This window comes from Pan paniscus, chromosome 2 (genome assembly GCF_029289425.2).
Source record: "Pan paniscus chromosome 2, NHGRI_mPanPan1-v2.0_pri, whole genome shotgun sequence".
In the NCBI taxonomy this organism is placed as follows: Eukaryota; Metazoa; Chordata; class Mammalia; order Primates; family Hominidae; genus Pan; species Pan paniscus.
In genome coordinates this window covers 63,783,179-63,800,673 of record NC_085926.1, presented here as the reverse complement: position 1 = coordinate 63,800,673, position 17,495 = coordinate 63,783,179, and the positions used below count along the sequence as shown (strand labels likewise).

General features: G+C 42.3%; 2 protein-coding genes across 4 annotated transcripts in view; one reads left to right on the top strand and one right to left on the bottom strand.

Moving 5' to 3' along the window:
* ATXN7 (ataxin 7) overlaps nucleotides 1-16,085 on the bottom strand; it is a 137,482-nt gene extending 121,397 nt beyond the window's left edge. Inside the window, exon 1 of the mRNA XM_034956827.3 lies at nucleotides 16,047-16,085. The gene's annotated coding sequence lies outside the window, so the exon portion shown is untranslated. The remainder of the gene's footprint in view (nucleotides 1-16,046) is intronic.
* A 149-nt stretch (nucleotides 16,086-16,234) lies between these two features.
* The window catches only part of THOC7 (THO complex subunit 7), a 29,771-nt gene continuing 28,510 nt past the window's right edge, over nucleotides 16,235-17,495 (top strand). The window contains exon 1 of one of the 3 annotated variants that reach the window (XM_003811601.5): nucleotides 16,235-16,416. In XM_003811601.5, coding sequence (XP_003811649.1) covers nucleotides 16,398-16,416 — 19 coding nt within the window. In that variant the 5' untranslated portion in view covers nucleotides 16,235-16,397. Of the gene's footprint in view, nucleotides 16,417-16,440; nucleotides 16,685-17,495 lie in introns of those variants that run through there. The other 2 variants (XM_024928305.5, XM_008963998.3) reach the window with 2 other exon arrangements.

The window sequence follows — 17,495 nt, the reverse complement described above, 5'->3', positions numbered from 1 at the left end:
CTGAAAGATCTGTTCAAAGTTTTGGATATCATCCTTCCTCTAGGCAATGGAAAGGCACCAAAAGACTGGCTGCCCTTAAGGAAACAGCAATGAAAGGCTCACTGTGACACCAACTCCTTGAGTCAGGGCTATTTGGCACTTTTTTCATCTGTACTTCTAGGACACGGCAACTGTAGACTTTTGATAAATATTTGTGACCTGTCTAAAAGAATCTCTGATAAAGACAGACTACATCACTTTTCCCTCTTTTTTAATCCCACAGCTGATGCTTTTATTAAAGCACCAATTATTATAGGTAGGTGTGGACCTCTTTTCACCATTCATATTTACAGAGTAAATATTCATCTTCCCATTTCTCAAACCTCAAAACTCAATAAAGTTATGGACTAAAACAGACTCTCTTTTGATAAGCTAAAAATCTGTTCTTTTTTTCTTTTTTGATACGGAGTCTTGCTCTGTCGCCCAGGCTAGCGTGCAGTGGCGCGATCTCGGCTCACTGCAACCTTTGCTTCCCGGGTTCAAGCAATTCTCTTGCCTCAGCCTCCCGAGTAGCAGGGATTACAGGCACGTGCCACCACACCCGGCTAATTTTTTGTATTTTTTTTAGTAGAGATGGGGTTTCACCATGTTATCCAGGATGGTCTTGATCTCCTGACCTCGTGATCCACCCGCCTCGGCCTCCCAAAGTGCTAGGATTACAGACATGAGCCACCGCGACCGGCCACATCTGTTCTTGTATTTCTAGATCAGTGGAATAAGAATCTTTTTGCTAATTCACTCTGCCTTATAAAGATCACCTGAGGTCCGGAGTTCGAGACTAGCTTGGCCAACGTAGTGAAACCCCGTCTCTACTAAAAATACAAAAATTAGCTGGGTATGGTGGCACACGCCTGTAATCCCAGCTACTCGGGAGGCTGAGGCAGGAGAATCGCTTGAACCCAGGAGGCAGAGGTTGCAGTGAGCCGAGATCGCACCACTGTACTTCATTTAGCCTGGGTGACAGAGCAAGACTCTATCTAAAAAAAAAAAAAAAAAAAACTTAAGAGATAATCCATAAGGACTTAAGTTGCACTTTCCTTTTGCACCTTAACCTTAATAATAAAAAACACATTTCAGCAATGTGTCATTAAAAGTACAAGTTTTATATTTTAAGATAAATCACTTGAACAGTTCATATGCATATTTTTTAAATGTTAGTTTAATTTTAACCAAGAACAAAATGCCCCAACAGAAGGTCTTTCAGTGATTTTCCAATTCTTCTGAGAACTGTTCAGATTCTCTCTTTGAATATTTAATTTCTCTGATAAGAGTAGAGTAACTCTTTGGGCTATTTATATTAAAAGATAGAACTGAGTCATAATCAATAGTTCACATGCTTTAAGGTTTATTTTGGGATTTCAGGAGATGAGGATGATGAGATAAAATGATGAAAGTGAAATTAAGAATATGCTATAGGGTATGGTATAATTTTGTCTGATCCACTTTCCACCCCCAGACCAACTTTCCACCATTCTGGGCCCTGCTGAGTCCCAAGAGGCTGACCTCTATGGGCAGCATCATAGATTCACCTGCTGGCCAGCTTCCAGGTGAGTCTGGCCAATAGAAGGCACTGGAAAAAGATCAAAGAGCAAAGAAAAAAGTCAGAGAGGAGAATATTCCCTCCTTGTTCCCTCCCTGCTCTGGGCTCCCTTTTCTGGCAGTGGCTGAATCCCTCTAGTACTATAGCTCCTGTCTTAACAGCCCATCCACTATGGCACCAGCTCTCACTAGACTCCAGTAACACTATTTCTTCTCTTTGCTCCCTCAGATCTAGCAGTGATAACAGCTTGCCATTCCTATTAGTTTCTAGGTGACAGAAACCCATGTCATCCTGAACTCTGCCCGTCCTTCTGAAAATAATTCTTTCATTTAAAGTCTCTTAAACCATCTGAGTTGGACTCTGTTTCCTGCCAGATCTAAGAAAGCAAACCACACACTTGTAAAATCAGCAATCTCTCTCCTTTGCATGTGAGCAGTTATCACAATGGTTATTAATCTTGCAAATTAATTCCTTCACACCAAGCACTGCATGGGAGCAGAAACGACACCTTTTAAACTGGTCAGTGCAGGAGAATACTGAGAGTGCTCTTGAAAGACAGCTGGCAGAATGGAGGGGCCAACGCTTACAATTCTCTAGGTAGGAGTCTGTTACTTGTCAAGAATAAAATGTTTACAAAGAGATGCCACTGCCTCCTACTTCTCCAGGGTTTCCTCTGGCTGATGGCAAGGAATCAAAGTCAGCTTTGTATTTTCACACTGAATACCAACAAGTTGTATCACTGCCTGGGGAAGCTGCCCTGTGTGTCACTTCACTTTACTAGTTTTTCAGACCTGAGGACCTGCTTACCACTAGCCCAGGCAGAGAGGAAGAGAACCAACCATCTCCTATTACTAGCCACCTGCCTGCCATCCTTCCTTCTTTCTTTCATTCTGAGATAAATCTTTTTTCTGCACTAATGCAAAAGATGAACAGGATGAGAGAATTCTGCTGTGCTCAGCCTTGCCTGTCTCTTTAACAGTTCTGACCAGATTAGCACTTTTCTTTTTCCACAGGAGAGGACTGGCATATGCTTATACCATAATCTGCTTTGAGCTCCTTCTCTGGATTTTTCTCTTACCAAGGAGACCGGATTTGAGGTTAGATGTTAATTGAAATCACCTGGGAGTCTCTAAATACCTTGCTGTTACTTGGTGCAAGTAATCTGAAGGATACTATATTTGTGAATATTCGGGCATTCTTTTGAATAAGAGCTGATTTAAAGAATTTTTTCACGGGGTTGATAAGAACTTATGGCTCATATCAATAAGCCACTCCAACAAGGACCCCAAATGTCTCTCTCTGCAACCAGCAGGCATTTGGAGCTGACAAGAAACAGTTGGTAAGATAAAGACACTGACAGATATAGACAGTTGTCTAAGAAAAGATGCTCTGCTGCAAATCAGCCAAAGCTGGCCAAAGGGCCAGGCAGCTCTCATCAGCCTGAAGGCAACACCTGGCGGGCAGTCTGACAAGCAGTAGGATTAACAAAATTTGGTTCACACTATGTACCCATTTCTACCACTCTTCTACCCTTACTTCTAAGCATGCATTTCAAAGTATATTTTATTGGAGAACTCTATAAGCAGCTGGGGGGATATACATAAAATGTTAATAGTGATATCTCTGGGTAGAAGTATGAGTAACTTTTATTTCCTTCTATCTGTGGAATTTTCTGAGTTTTCTACAAACACTTATGATTTCTGTAATCACGAAAAAAAAATTAAACAAAAACCTCTGTAAGCATTCAGGAATTTCAGTTTTTCCTTAAGACCCAAATTTATGTAATTCTTGAAACTTAAAATCTAAATTACCTTTCTTAGCTTTTGAGATTTAAGATTTTTCAATAGTACAATCATTCTATGGACTTTGTTCTTAAATTAAAAAAACCATTCAAAATGTGCAAAACAAGAATGCTAAATTGAATTTAAGGTGTAAATTTTTTCTGGTATACATCACAATCTTAACTGAGACAATTTAGATGCTTCAAGGTCAAAGTTCACTATTTTAATATTCTGAAGTACTCCGACTACAAATGAAAAAGAATACAACTATTTCTCTCTGTAAGAACGCCATGCAGATGATATCATATGCAGTTATATGGCTAAGAGACAGATAAAACAGACTGGTGTTTCCTCCACTACAAATGCTAGCCAATAAAAACTTTCCAGTCTACAGCTGATTAATACTTGATACCAGATTTATGGAAAAGAGAGCTACTCATTGCTGGCCATTAGCTAAAAGCACAGACACACCAAGAAACCTGCCTACTCTCAGATCAGGACCGCTGTTTATTATGACAACTGATTTTTCAGTTTAGTGCCATTTATAGTACTGAAAAATCTTTTCTAGGAGCTAGCTTTCCTCATAATCTATAATAGCTGAACATGTGTTATTCACTGTCTTGTAGTGTTGAAATATATTAACAGGGAATCTTGGAAACCATAAACATCTTTACTAGCTTCAGGAAGCTAGTAAATTTGAACAAGCGATTCCTTTAAACTGCCTTAATGTAATGACAAATGGTCTCTTTTCTAACTTCGATCTGCAAATGATTTATAGTTACAACTACCACAATAATAATAAACAGGGTACGGAGTGGAGGACACAGAGAATTGAGCCTTAAATATCTCCTCTTAGAGCAGCTAAGAGGAGCTATGAGCCAGAACACTAAAAATGCCTTTCTGTTCAGTATGCTAAAACTTAAAAATGCCAGTGAAAAAAGTATAAGGAAATGAAAAATATTTATTTTTCAATGTAGAACTTTACTCGCATTCTTTTCAGAATTAAGCTGAAGGATTCCAAAGGCTCACAGTATCTACAAAAACCATAAGACAAAAAACAAACAAACTAAAAATGCAAGAGGAAAAAATAGTTTTTTGACTAGTGCTTATCAAAACATGGTTAGAAGCTGTAGAAATCAGTGCCTGAAACAAATTAGAAAAAGACAACTTTAAAACTAGTGTTAAATGTCAGAACAAGGTTCCAAAAGCTACAGAAGTCTTGGGATGTGTGTATTTACAAAAAGGTCTGGCCAAACAAGAACCACCATATGACCATCACAGACAAGTTTATGATCCAGACTACAATGAAACTTTAAAAGTAATGGGGGAAAAGAGCCTAACATACAACCCTGCTATTAATAGAAAACTGTCTGGAGACCTTAATTAAACAAAAGTGTCAAGTGCTCCTCTCAAAACCTCTTGTAGTGATAGACCTGTCAGCAGAAAACAGCCAGGACCATATAAAAGAGGAGTCCAGGGGCTGAGAGGACGAGTGACTACATCACAAAGTGGTAATTACAGGGAAAAGAAATAAAAAAGGCCAGATCGAAGGGCTCCAAGAGGTACTTCAAACCCAGCTAATTGTGGCAAGAAGAGATGGGGTAAATCAGTTCCTCACCTGGCTATCTGTGGGGAAATAAAAAGATGCTGGGCCTCCAAGGCAAGAATAAACAGCAGCAGCTACTAATTACCAAGGTGACTACTAGACACCACCATTACACATTGTCATGGTCGGAATATTTATGTCCTCCCAAATTCACATGTTGAAATCCTAGGCTGGGCACAGTGGCTCACACCTGTAATCCCAGCACTTTGGGAGGCTGAGGCAGGAGGATTACTTGAGCTCAGGAGTTCAAGACCAGCATGGGCAACATAGCAAGACCCTGTCTATTCAAAAAATACAAAAAATTAGCTAAGTGTAATGGCATGCACCTGCAGTCCCAGCTACTCAGGAGGCTGAGGTGGGAGAATCACTTGCCACTCAGGAGTTCAAGACCAGCCTGGACAACATGGCAAAACCCTATCTCTACAAAAAATAAAAATAAAATAAATAAAATAAAATCCTAACCCTCCAAGTGATGGTAATAGGATGTGGGACCTTTTGCAGGGTGATTAGGTCATGAGGGCAGAACCTTCATGAATAGGATTAGTGCCATTACGAAAGAGGTCCAGGAGCTTGTTTGCCCCTTCCACCATGTGACACCTTCTATGAAACAGGAAACAAGCCCTCATCAGACACACAATCTGCTGGCACCCTGATCATGGACTTCTCGGCCTTCAGAACTGTAACAAACAAAGGTATGTTGTTTACAAACTACCCAGTTTATGGTATCTTGTTAGAGTAGCCTGAACAGACTAAGACACACACCAACGTCACTACAATTAGGGAACATTACTCAAATGAGGCCAAACATTAGTTTACCCATCTCCAGTTCAGCCTGGAAACTTCAGAATCCAGAAAAGGAGCTTCTGCAGTTAGTAAACCACTGTTCTAGAACCACCCTCAATAAGGCATGGGCAATCAGAACACCTGAATTCTGCAGTAGTCGTAGGTTGGAGGGGAAATCACCCTTTCTAAACCTTATCCTCAGCTGAAAAATAGAGAAAATATCTCCTCTTCCCTGACTTCAAAGGATTGGAATATACAATGAAACAGGAGAACATATGTGAAAATGCTCTGTATAAAATCACACTGTATATGCACAGCATTTTATCATTTGAAGTGTGGTTTAACTCATACTTACAAAGGCCAAATAAATGTAAGTTGCCCCTTCAGCCTATAAGCTTTTATAAAGTCTAACATGCGTATTTTAAAGTATTAGCAAAGTTACAGTGAAAGCACTTAGACACAAGAAGACCGAAAAATAAATGCAGAGAAATTTGAGAAAATTTAGTGCAGAGACCATAAACTTTATCTCACTGGGTTCTAAGGGGATCACTATGCACTGGATAAAAATGTTTATAGTGACTCTGTTACCAACAAATGGTTAGAGTCTATACGCTTTTCTTTAAAAATGAGGAAAATGCATATTTTAGGAAAGATTATCATGTAAAAAACACATGTAGTATTGCATTTAGAGTGGTAAGTACCAGTAAGGTTAAATGGAAATAGACAGTGTAGAGCCACAAGAATGCTTTTAAAGATGGGAGTTTAAGAATCCTTGGGGCCAGGTGTGGTGGCCGATGCCTATAATCCTAGCACTTTGGGAGGCCAAGGTGGGAGGATGGCTTGAGCCCAGAAATGGGAGACCAGTCTAGATAACACAGTCTCTACAAAAAAGAAAAAAAAAATGTATTAGCCAGGTTTGGTGGCACACACCTGTATCCCCGGCTTCTTGAGAAGCTGCAGTGGGAGGACTGCTTGAGGCCAGGAGGTCAACGCTGCAGTAAGCCACGATTGTGCCACTGCCCTCCAGCCTAGGTGACAGAAGGACAGCTTGTTTCAAACACAAAACAAAACAAAACCCTTAGATGTAGGGTTGGGAAGGAGACGGGTGAACCAGGGATCATTATGGTGTCGCTTATATGTGATACAATGTCTAAACCAAGTCCACTCATAGTGGCCCACAAATGTTCAGATAGTAAATATCTGTTGGTTTTACCTGCCCTCCATCAATTCCCACTTCTGGGGAATGACAACTCCCCTAAAGGGTACTGGCTGAGTGAGGCAATAACCAAGGCACCTGCTGGGACCCAGTATGGGCATGAAAGATATACTCTCAGTAGAAAGTGGGATTAAAAACTGCTGGAGAGGTTGGCCCTCCTGTATCCTGAGAAGACTGTCTACTGAGTCCTGCTACCTGGATCCCTGAAGCTGCTCTAGATCTGGTTCACTCTGAAGCCTGATTCTTTGGCATTGTTGTCACCACATCACTCCAGTAATCTCTTCATGTTTAAAGTAGTCAGATTTAGTTCTTACTGCTTACAACCAAAGATCTCTGGCTGATTAGCTGTTATACTGTGTCTAGAAGAATTGCATTTTCTTAAAAATTGGGGGGATAAAATTTAATTTGATTGGCAAGTAATTAAACCATTAATTTCACATTGAAAAGGGATATATTATAGAGTAGAATACAAAATTCATGTAAAATTTTAAGATAATGGATTTTGAGATTTTAAAAAATACGCTTCCTCCCACTTCCCACCCTTCCTCTCTCCCTCCCCCATGCAAGTTCTTTAGTGATGGGATTAAGAAACACTGGTATAGAGATAAATTTTCCTTAACTTTTAAGATCTGTCCCTAACTAGATAAAAGCTCTAGGGCAGGTTACTTAACCTTTCTAAGGCTCACTTTTCATACCTTTAAAATGGGATAATACTACCTACATGTAGAGCTGTTATCCCAAGAGGTAACACAGGAAACCATTTAGCACTGTTCCTCAGAACAGAGTTTTATCAATCATGGCAAACGAACAGAGTTTAGTTACTATAACAAAAGCAGGTTGGCACATATGTTGATGGCTGCAACAATTCCCTGTAGGCTATCCTGTGCAATATGACTTGGCAGCATTTGCCATCAAGAGGGGGTATCTTTGTCCAACCCCTAAAATTTGAGTTGGCCTTGTGACTTGCTTTGACTAGCAGAATATGGCAGAGTGGTACTGTGTGACTCTTAAGCTTAAGCCTCCAGAAACCTTGCAGTTCTCACCCTCCTGGAACAAAGTGCCTCCACCTGAGGAAATTTGATCTAGGCTGCTAGAAGATGAGATTATGTGGAGCTCAGAGAGATAGCCCAGCTTGACTAACTAGTTCTGACTCAAGACTTAAGAGGACTGCAGCCACATTAGTGACCTCAGGCCAGGCACTACCAATGGAGAACTGCTCTGCCCTAATTATGAGCAAATAAAATGGTATGTGTTTTAAGCCACAAACTTTTGGAATGGATTGTTAACAATAGATAACTGACAGACATGCTTCATGAATTATCGTAATATTTCTATATTTTATAGTGTATTCACGTCCTAAAGTTTCCTATAACAAACTCTAAGGCCCAAAGTCCACAAAGAGTCACTATGTCACAGCCAGATGTGGTTACGTTTCTCATTCGTCAAGGCTAGATCAATGTTGCTAATTTCATATAAACAATGAACTGTATCTCCACCAGAATGTGGGGCATAGGAGATAGAACATATTCCAAAGCCAAAATAACTGAAGTGAAAATTTGCTAAAATTATCATAGTTAAACCACAAAGATGCAGGTGCAAATAAAGGTGAGTTGAATTTGAAGGTAACTGGCTAAGGAAAAAAAAAGGAACAATTTAATTGATAATTAAAGCATTAAATTATAATCTGTTTTTTTTTAAAAAAATTAAAAAACAAACCAGATTATAATAATGTTTAATAATCAAAATTATAGTTTTAGATTATAATTTAATAATTAAAACAGACTCTCCCCTGTAACAATTCTTGCTCCTGGCATTTTCTTCCATATACTTCAAAGATGACTAAAACCCTATTCTAAAAGTTCCATCTTATACATAGTCTCATTATATACCCTTTTTTCTATGAATAAATATTGACTGCATCATTCTTTTTAAAGATTGCAGCATATTCCACTACATGGATAGGCCCTAATTCACTTAATCCCCTATCAATAGGTATTTAGATCACTTTCTATGTTTTGTTATAAAAAAAGGAGAGGTGAGCAGTCTGGTACATACATCTGTGCATACTTCACCAACTGTTTCTTTAAATTCCTAGATGTGAATTTACCTTTTCTTTTTTTGTAATGACTTTGGGTTCATATTGCCCAAACTGTTATCCAAAAGATATGTAGCAAATTTACTTTTTTTAACAAGAAGGAAACCCTTAAATGCTAAAAGTAAGAACACATTTTACACCTCTAATATCTATATATAAAATGGCAAACAATTTTTTAAATTGCATTCTATATCTAAAATACTGAGTCATGCCTCTTATACTGTATTTACTGTACATTTGGAGGGCGAAAAATCCTACAATATCCAAATAATTTCTAGTGGTTTTATTTTCAGCACAATGTTGTTTTGAAAAGGTAAACTCCAAAAAGAGTGTACTTGCTGCAAAATAAGCAAATCAGTAGAGAATGTTGAAAAGCAGGAAAGGAAGCAAAAAATAAACCAATCAGTTAGAGCAGTTATCAGGTCACCAAATCTGCATCCTTACACAATGGCCAGGAGAGAAAGGTAGAGGGAGTGAAAAGGTGAAACTAAAAGAAGCAGCCCTCAGAGCTTCAGTGATGGCCGGATGAAATTACACACAGACATATATATCTACATGCTCTGTACACACCAATCCTAGAGTTAATCTCCAGGGGTTAGAACACAAGAGGAATCTTTGTGTGCTTTATAAAGCCAAACATATCATGCAGAAAGGGAATGGGGAAGGCCAGGATACAGATTTCCTTTAGGAAAGAATGTCTAGTTAGCAGCTTGAGAGGCCAGTATTAATTACTTCCCTTCCACGGCAAAGAAGGATTAATAGGAACATTAAGCAAAAGACAGCTCCAAAAGCACTGATTCCCTTCAAAAACCATCACATCTGAGAGGGTCCAATCATCAAGCTCTATAAAAAAATGGGCAAGGTGAGAACACTTAACAATAAATAAAATTAATTGGTGACAGAATCATGCATGTGCTAAGGCGGCCACACAATATGACTAATAAAAACTTATTGACTGAAGTTTCATCCTATCCAAAGAGATGAGGCATTAGATCAAACTGCCATACCAAAAGCAGAGTATGCTAAATAAAACAGCAGTGTGTGAGCACACACACACGTACGTGTGTGTGCACATGTTGGGGGTGGTCGCTTGGCAATGCCACAAATCTATGCATCTAATATTCTAGGCAAGGATTCTGCAAATTATGGCCCATGGACCAAATCTAGCTAAGATTTGTATGTAACAGGAGCTAAGAATGACTTTCACATTTTTAAATGGTTGAAAAAATAAAATATGACGTGACACATAAAAATTGCATGAAATTCAAATGTCAGTGTTCATCAACATTTCTTGGAACACAGTCATACCCATTCATTTATATCTATGACTGTTTTCCTGCTATCATGGCAGAGCTGAGTAGGTGTAGAGACCTGGATGGCTGGCAAAGTAAACAATATTTACTATATGGTCCTTTACAGAAAATTTGCTGACCTCTGTTCCAGGCTATAAAATCACACAGTTGTTTGATGGATCACAGCTCCAAACCTGTGCAGGCTTGTTGGTTTGGCCCCTGACATATCCAAGATTTTGATATAACCTGCCAGGCCAATAGAGAATGCAACCCCATTGGCTAAGAACAATGGAAAAGTCCAATAGGTCATCAAGATGTTGGGATACCTGCCTATCATAACAAGAAAATGTAAAAGGCTTTTCTGAGTTGAAAGTAAGATGGTTCCAGAAGGTCTAAGTGGGAATAAGGATGAATAAAGGTATTCTCTTTAAAAGGATGTATAGTATCTCTAGCAGGGTGCAGTAGCTCACAGCTGTAATCCCAGCACTTTGGGAGGCCGAGGCAGGTGGATCACCTGAGGTCAGGAGCTCGGGATCAGCCTGGCCAGCATGGCGAAACCCCATCTCTACTAAAAACACAAAAATGAGCTGGGCGTAGTGGCACATGCCTGTAATCCCAGCTACTAGGGAGGCTGAGGCACGAGAATAGCTTGAACCCTGGGAGGCAGGAGTTGCAGTGAGCCAAGATCATGCCACTGCACTCCAGCCTTGGCAACAATGAGCCTCTGTCTCAAAAAAAACAAAAAGAAAAGAAAAGAAAAGAAAAAGATGTATGATATCTCCTTCTAAAGATGAGAATGTAACTGTCTTCAAAATGGCTACCACTTTCTGAGTACTTACTAGGAGCCTAGGAGTAAGCAAAACTTTTTTTGCATTTATTATCCCATTTAATGGTCATCTCCTCTAGACTCAAAGAAGGAGACTGGACCAAGTTGAACACAACCAGAGAGCTCAGGAAATGAGAATCAAGGCCATATTCAAAGCCTAAAGGCTGTGTTCATAACCATTTCCCAACCCAAGGGCAGAAAGCATAAATGATCACCACGAATAAATGACAGGAAAGGTTAAGACTATAGAAATAGTAGAAGCAAGTTTATTTTTACGGCCAAAAGCATTATACAGTATTTTATTTACATATCTCACACTTTCTTTTGACTCATAATGCCCTCTCTTACTTCAGCATTTAAAGTAAAATATGATTCAGTCCTGCCAGACCCTTTCCTATTGACAAAAATCAACACAGGTATCCAACTGTGAAGGCATTTTAAAGACAGCAGAATTAGACAACTAAAGTTATAAGTGTAACTTCCACCCATGAAGTCCCTGGGTTACCTGTGAAGATCTCAAAACGAAAGGAGTGGTGAAGCACTTTTAGGGGTGATGGACTATAAAGTACATGTGCAGTATTTTAATTTTTAAATTCAGATTATAAGTGAAGAGAAAATGTTAAATGGAATCTTGCCCACAGAGAGAAATATAATGCTGGTGGGTGGCTATCGTTTCTTCCTGCCCAGCAGCATCCATGTCCTCCCCTCTGCCAAATAAACCATCATTTTCCACTTTCCTCTAAATATCTATATTTGGGGACCACTCAATCCTAACTCATTTTTGAAAATCTTTTTCTTAAAAAACAATGTTTTAAGTGTTAATATCTTCATCACACCAATTTGGAAATAATGTACTTATTATCCTATACCATGAATATACATGTTTCCTCAGATGTTTATTAATGGTTCCCCAAACCTGGCTTGTAAGTCCTTCTTGAGGGCCAAAGAGGAGCTAAGACTTTTATACGGGAAACTTCTAGCCAGCCTCCCAACAACTCTACTAGTTAGCCATATCCAGATGAGTAACTGAAGAGTCAAGCAGGGTAAGTAGCTACAGTGAATAAAGGAAACCAAATTTGAATTTTAAGTCTATTTTGACTCAAACTGTGTTTTTCCCATCATGTTCTACTGTCCTGCCAAGGCACAAACACATTTTCTTACAATGATTCCCTTTGAGTCAGATTTCAAATTTTCTGGAGAGAAGAGAGTGGAGCTGAAAGACCCATTTACTCCAACGGCTGGTGTCAAGATCAAATCTTTGCTTATCTACCATCAAACGATCTGGTCTGAATTTTTAGATATAATTTTTTAAAAACACAGCCACAGTGCATGCAGGACTAGCACGTCAGACCAGCTTGGCTTATCAACTGATAGGCAATGCTGTGTTGTGGGAATAAAATGGAAGTGCTTTTACATCTCTAAGTCTGAAGACAACTTTATTTATTTATTTGTTTGTTATTTATTTATTTATTTCAGTGTCTTACTCTGTTGCCCAGGCTTAGAGTGTAGTGATCTCGGCTCACTGCAACCTCAGCCTCCTGGGTTCAAGTGATTCTCCTGCCTCAGCCTCCTGAGTAGCTGGGATTACAGGCCACATCACTACGCCTGGATAATTTTTTTTGTATTTTTGGTAGAGATGGGGTTTCACCATGCTGGCCAGGCTGCTCTTGAATTTCTGACCTCAAATGATCCACCCGCCTCGGCCTACCTCAAATCATCCACCCGCCTTGGCCTCTCAAAATGCTGGGATTACAGGCATAAGCCACTGTGCCCAGCCTGAAGATAACTTTAAAAGGCAAGTAACGAGCACATAGATCTACTTTTCAAAAATGTTTTTTTCTCTTTAGAATGGTCATTCTGTGATGGCTCATGACTGTAATCCCAGCACTTTGGGAGGCTGTGGCAGGAGGATCACTTGAGCCCAGGAGGTCAAGGATGCAGTGAGCCAGTTTCATGCAATTGCATTCCAGACTGGGCAACAAAGTGAGACCCTGTTTCAAAAGAAAAAGGAAAAAAGAGAAAGAAAAGAAAAGAATTCTAACTCCCATTTTATTCAATAAAAAGATGTGTCTCTAATTCTTTTAAGTCCTGGATCTCTTTTCTAAAACAACTACAGACCCTCTTCCAGAAAAATACACATACACAAAAAGTTTTGGTCACAACTACAGGGAGTTCAGGAATCCCTTGAAACCAACCCTTGGAGGGTCACAGACCCCCAGGATAACTCTTGCTCTAAAAGCATAGTACAAAATTCCTTACATTATTTCACAGACCCAGAATAAAGACCATATATAGCTAGCTCTCTCATAATTTTTTATATTTTCAGAAAGCAAATATCAAATAAACACACAAATTTTCTTAACTAGTCTTTCATATTCTCAAAAAAAAAACCCAGAAATCTTATGACTCAAATAAATCAATAAATATAAGGTCATACAAGTTCAAAGTCTGAATCAGTTTTCTTAAAATCTGCTACTTCCATTTCTGTGTTTCTGCCCATAAAGATCTCTCTTGAAAAGAAGAAACATTAGTATGGTAAGGGCTTGAGTCTTTGCTACTTTAACATTCATCAACAGGTTAATATGTAAAAAGAAGACCACTTGTAAAGTTTACTAAAAGATGTTCTCTCATATATATGAGATATACGATATGATGAAAAGACAATTCTTAAATGTTCAATGAATAGATCTGTGTCAATGCAATTGCAAGTAAAATCATGTAGCTGACAAAATAGATTTTAGAGTTCATAAAGGCTCAAATTATGTGTTTCCCACCACTTGAGTCAAGAACTTTCAGGCTGGACACAGTGGCTCAAACCCATAATCCCAGCACTTTGGGAGGCTGAGGCGGGAGGATCGCTTGAGCCCAGCAGTTTGAGACCAGCCTGGGCAACATAGTGAGATCATGTCTCTACAAAAATAAAAATAAAAAACTTAGCCAGGCATCATGGAACATGCCGGTAGTCCCAACTAGTTGGTAGGCTGAGATGGGAGGATCACTTGAGCCCAGGAGTTCCAGGCTGCAGTGAGCCCTGATGATCGTGCCACTGCACTCCAGCCTAGGCAACAGAGGAAGGTCCTGTCTCAAAAAAAAATAAAATAACTTTCAGGAATGTTTATTTTCAGGTACAGCTCAAACTTTAAAGTCTTTCAAATTCCTCTTGGTCTTATTACTCCAGAAAATTTCTAGCATCATCCAACAAAATTATAAGTTATCAAATTAACTTTCAGAAATGTTTGAACGGCACTCCATTTATGAATAACTGAGAGAGTATCTCACGAAAATTTAAGTTACAGGGGGCAGTGATACTTTCCCATGAAAATATTACAGATTATTTTAAATCACTGATACTGTTTCAAAATCAGTATTATGATAAGATTAAGAAACACTTAAAAAAAACTTTTCACCACATGACAATTACTTTCTAAACAATAACTATCCCCACCAAAATGCAACTTGGTATTGTGAACCCCAATCAATTGACAATTTCAGTTTACAATCTGTAGTACTTAAGATTTAAAACAATTCTTCTCTTAGAGTGCCCTGTCTCCTAAAACCAAGGAAATGAACAGGGTCTGATGATGCCCACCTACAGCCAGCGTTTAGGTCAGTATTTTTTCAAAGTCAGGGAAACTTCATACCTTAGGGGAGAGCAAGTCACATCTCAGAATCTTCATGTAAAGTAATTTTTGTCTTTGTGACAAAAGTCAAGTTCTTGAGCACTAATTCTTGAGAGCACTGTAATGGTATTATTGAAGTCACTGGTCTCACATAATATGACTAAAATTGTACATATTTCTTGCTAGACGTTAAACACACTTCACTTTAATACATTTGCATCTGCAACTTCTCCTCTTTGAAAGAACTGGGGGAAAACAGGGAGAATGTACCTAAATTTAGTAAGGAAAGTGAAACAACCAAGTTTATCCTACACAACTTCTTCATCCCGGATATGAAGATGCAAGATCTACTTGGGGGACAGGAAAATTGGAAAACAACGATATGGCTGAATAAAATAACAAACCTGGGTTCAAACTGAGACACGATCCTGGTGCTAATCGTATCTATCCCACTGGAGGTCAAATCAGCTGCACTGGTGCCTGTTTCCTCATCCACCTCTCACTACCTAAACGTGCCATTTATGAGAAAGCTATCGAAGTTGAATCAAAGTGACTTTTGGAAAGAGATGCCAATATAATTTGCAGTGTGCTCCAAACAACTACACACAAGGCAACGTTTCTCATTGAGCACCCCCGCCCCCACTTTCAACTTCCCCTTAAGATAGGGACAGTCACATAGACATTTTTTGAAAATCAAAGAGAAAAATAAATAAAAGCACCCCATCACGATCACCGACGAGATCCCGACTCTGTGGTGGAATTGGGTGCCGGGTGAGGACGATGGGCACACGCTCCTGGTCGCTTCGCGAACTCCTCCGGGAGGTCGCCAAGTTTCTCTTTCACCCTTTTCCCCGCACCCGCCGAGCCCAGGAAGGAAGGGGGCGGCCGCAGGGGCCGGAACCGCGCGACCTGGAACCCGGGGCCTTTTTTGATTGCCGGCCGCGCCCCGCCAAGTGCCGGCGTTCGAGACCCGCCCCAGCGCGCGTGGGCGCCAACTTCGCGGGGACCCCCAGCGACGCGCCCCCCTCGGTACCCCTAGTCCCGCCTCTCCTGGGCTCAGCCGGATCCGGGCGTCCCCGTCACCCTCCCCACCCCCCAGGGAAACGAGCCCACCCCTAGCAGCGTCACCCTGGATGGGGCGGCGGGGCCGCAGTCACCTTCCCGGGGAAGAAGCCGGGGCCCCGACTGCGGGCGGCCCGCAGCTCCCGCCGCACCCCCGCAGCCCTGGCGGCGTCCGGGCGAGCTCACCTGGCGGCTGGCTGCGGCCTCCGGGGCGGCCTCTGGGCGTGGGCCGGGCGGGGGCTGCAAGGGGGGCGGCGGGAGCCCGGGCTGCAGCCGGGGCCGCCGCCGGCCGCCAAGCCTCGCCCCAACTCGCGCCGGCCGCGGCCGCCCCCGGGGAGTACCGGGAGCGCGGGAAGCGCGGGTCCCGCGGCGGCGGCGGCGGCGGCGGCGGCGCGGCGCGGCTCAGGCGTCGGAGCAGGCGGCCGCGGGCGCCGCCGCCTCCTCCTCCATAGCTGTTTACCCGGCTGCATTGTGGGAGTTTGACCTCCGCCGCCGCCAACCGCCGCCTCAGCTTGCGCCGCCGCCGCCGCGCACGCCATGGGAGCCGTGACTGACGGTGAGGCCCCGCTCGCCGCCACACGCGCCCGCTGCACGGCCCGCTGGGCCTCCCCTGAGACCCCTGGCCTCCCAGCCCGCTTCCGGGAACCCCTCGGCCTCCCCGGCCGCTTCGCCAGTGCGCTTCGGCCTTCCCGACCTCTCCCCGGAGCCCCGGGCCTCCCCGGCTGCTTCCCTGAGTCCTTCCTCCTCTCGCCAGAGCCCGAGCGCCCCTCGGAGACCCTCGGCTTTCCCCGCCCGCTCTCCCGGAGGCAGCGCGGGGCTATAGGGTGTGCCGGGAGCGTGGTCGGTGGGCTGGGAACACACGTGGGTGGCCGAGACGGCTAGAAGCGGTGCAAGGGCGGGTGGGACCGGAGGGAGTCCGGGTTTGTCTAGGGGCGCGGTGAGGACCCAGGAGTCGCGAAGGGTGGGCAGTGTTGCCGGGCTTAGGGCTGGGGGCCTGGAAGGTTTGTGGAGGTCTGGGAGGGAGTGGGAGCTCCAGGGACGGGGCGGGAGTTTCGGGACTCGTCTACAAGGGGTGTCAGGATACAGAGCGTGACACCTGGAGGGGTCCTGGGGCATATTGGGAAGGACTCACAGACAATGGAGTCGATGGCAATGAGGCCTTGAACTGCGAGTGGATTGTGGGTGAGAAGAAGGAGCAGGGAATTATTTATAAAAGGAATAGATAGGGATGAGGTATCCGGAGGGTGATCAGGAAGTGTACCTGGGAGATTTACGGGGGTAAGGAGGAGCCAGTATAGTGATGAGACCGTCTAGGGTAGATCAGGACGATAAAAGATGTATGTGTGTGTGTTAGGAAGGGTGATTGTCAGCTGGGATGAATTTAGAGGGGCAAAGGCTGGGTTTGTGGACAGTCTAAGGGAGATGGTCTATGGACTGAGAGCAGAAATAAGGTGACACTTTGGGGGAAGGGGCATGATTGGCAACTGGAGGGAGAACCTACAAGGTATCTGGTTAGGGGGGAAGGAGGTCCTTTGGTATCTGGGAAGGGGATATCTAGGGCTCTTGGGTGTTTTTCAGGAGATGGTGACCGGTAACTGTAAATGCCTGTGGAGAGGCCACTTCTTAAGAGTTGAA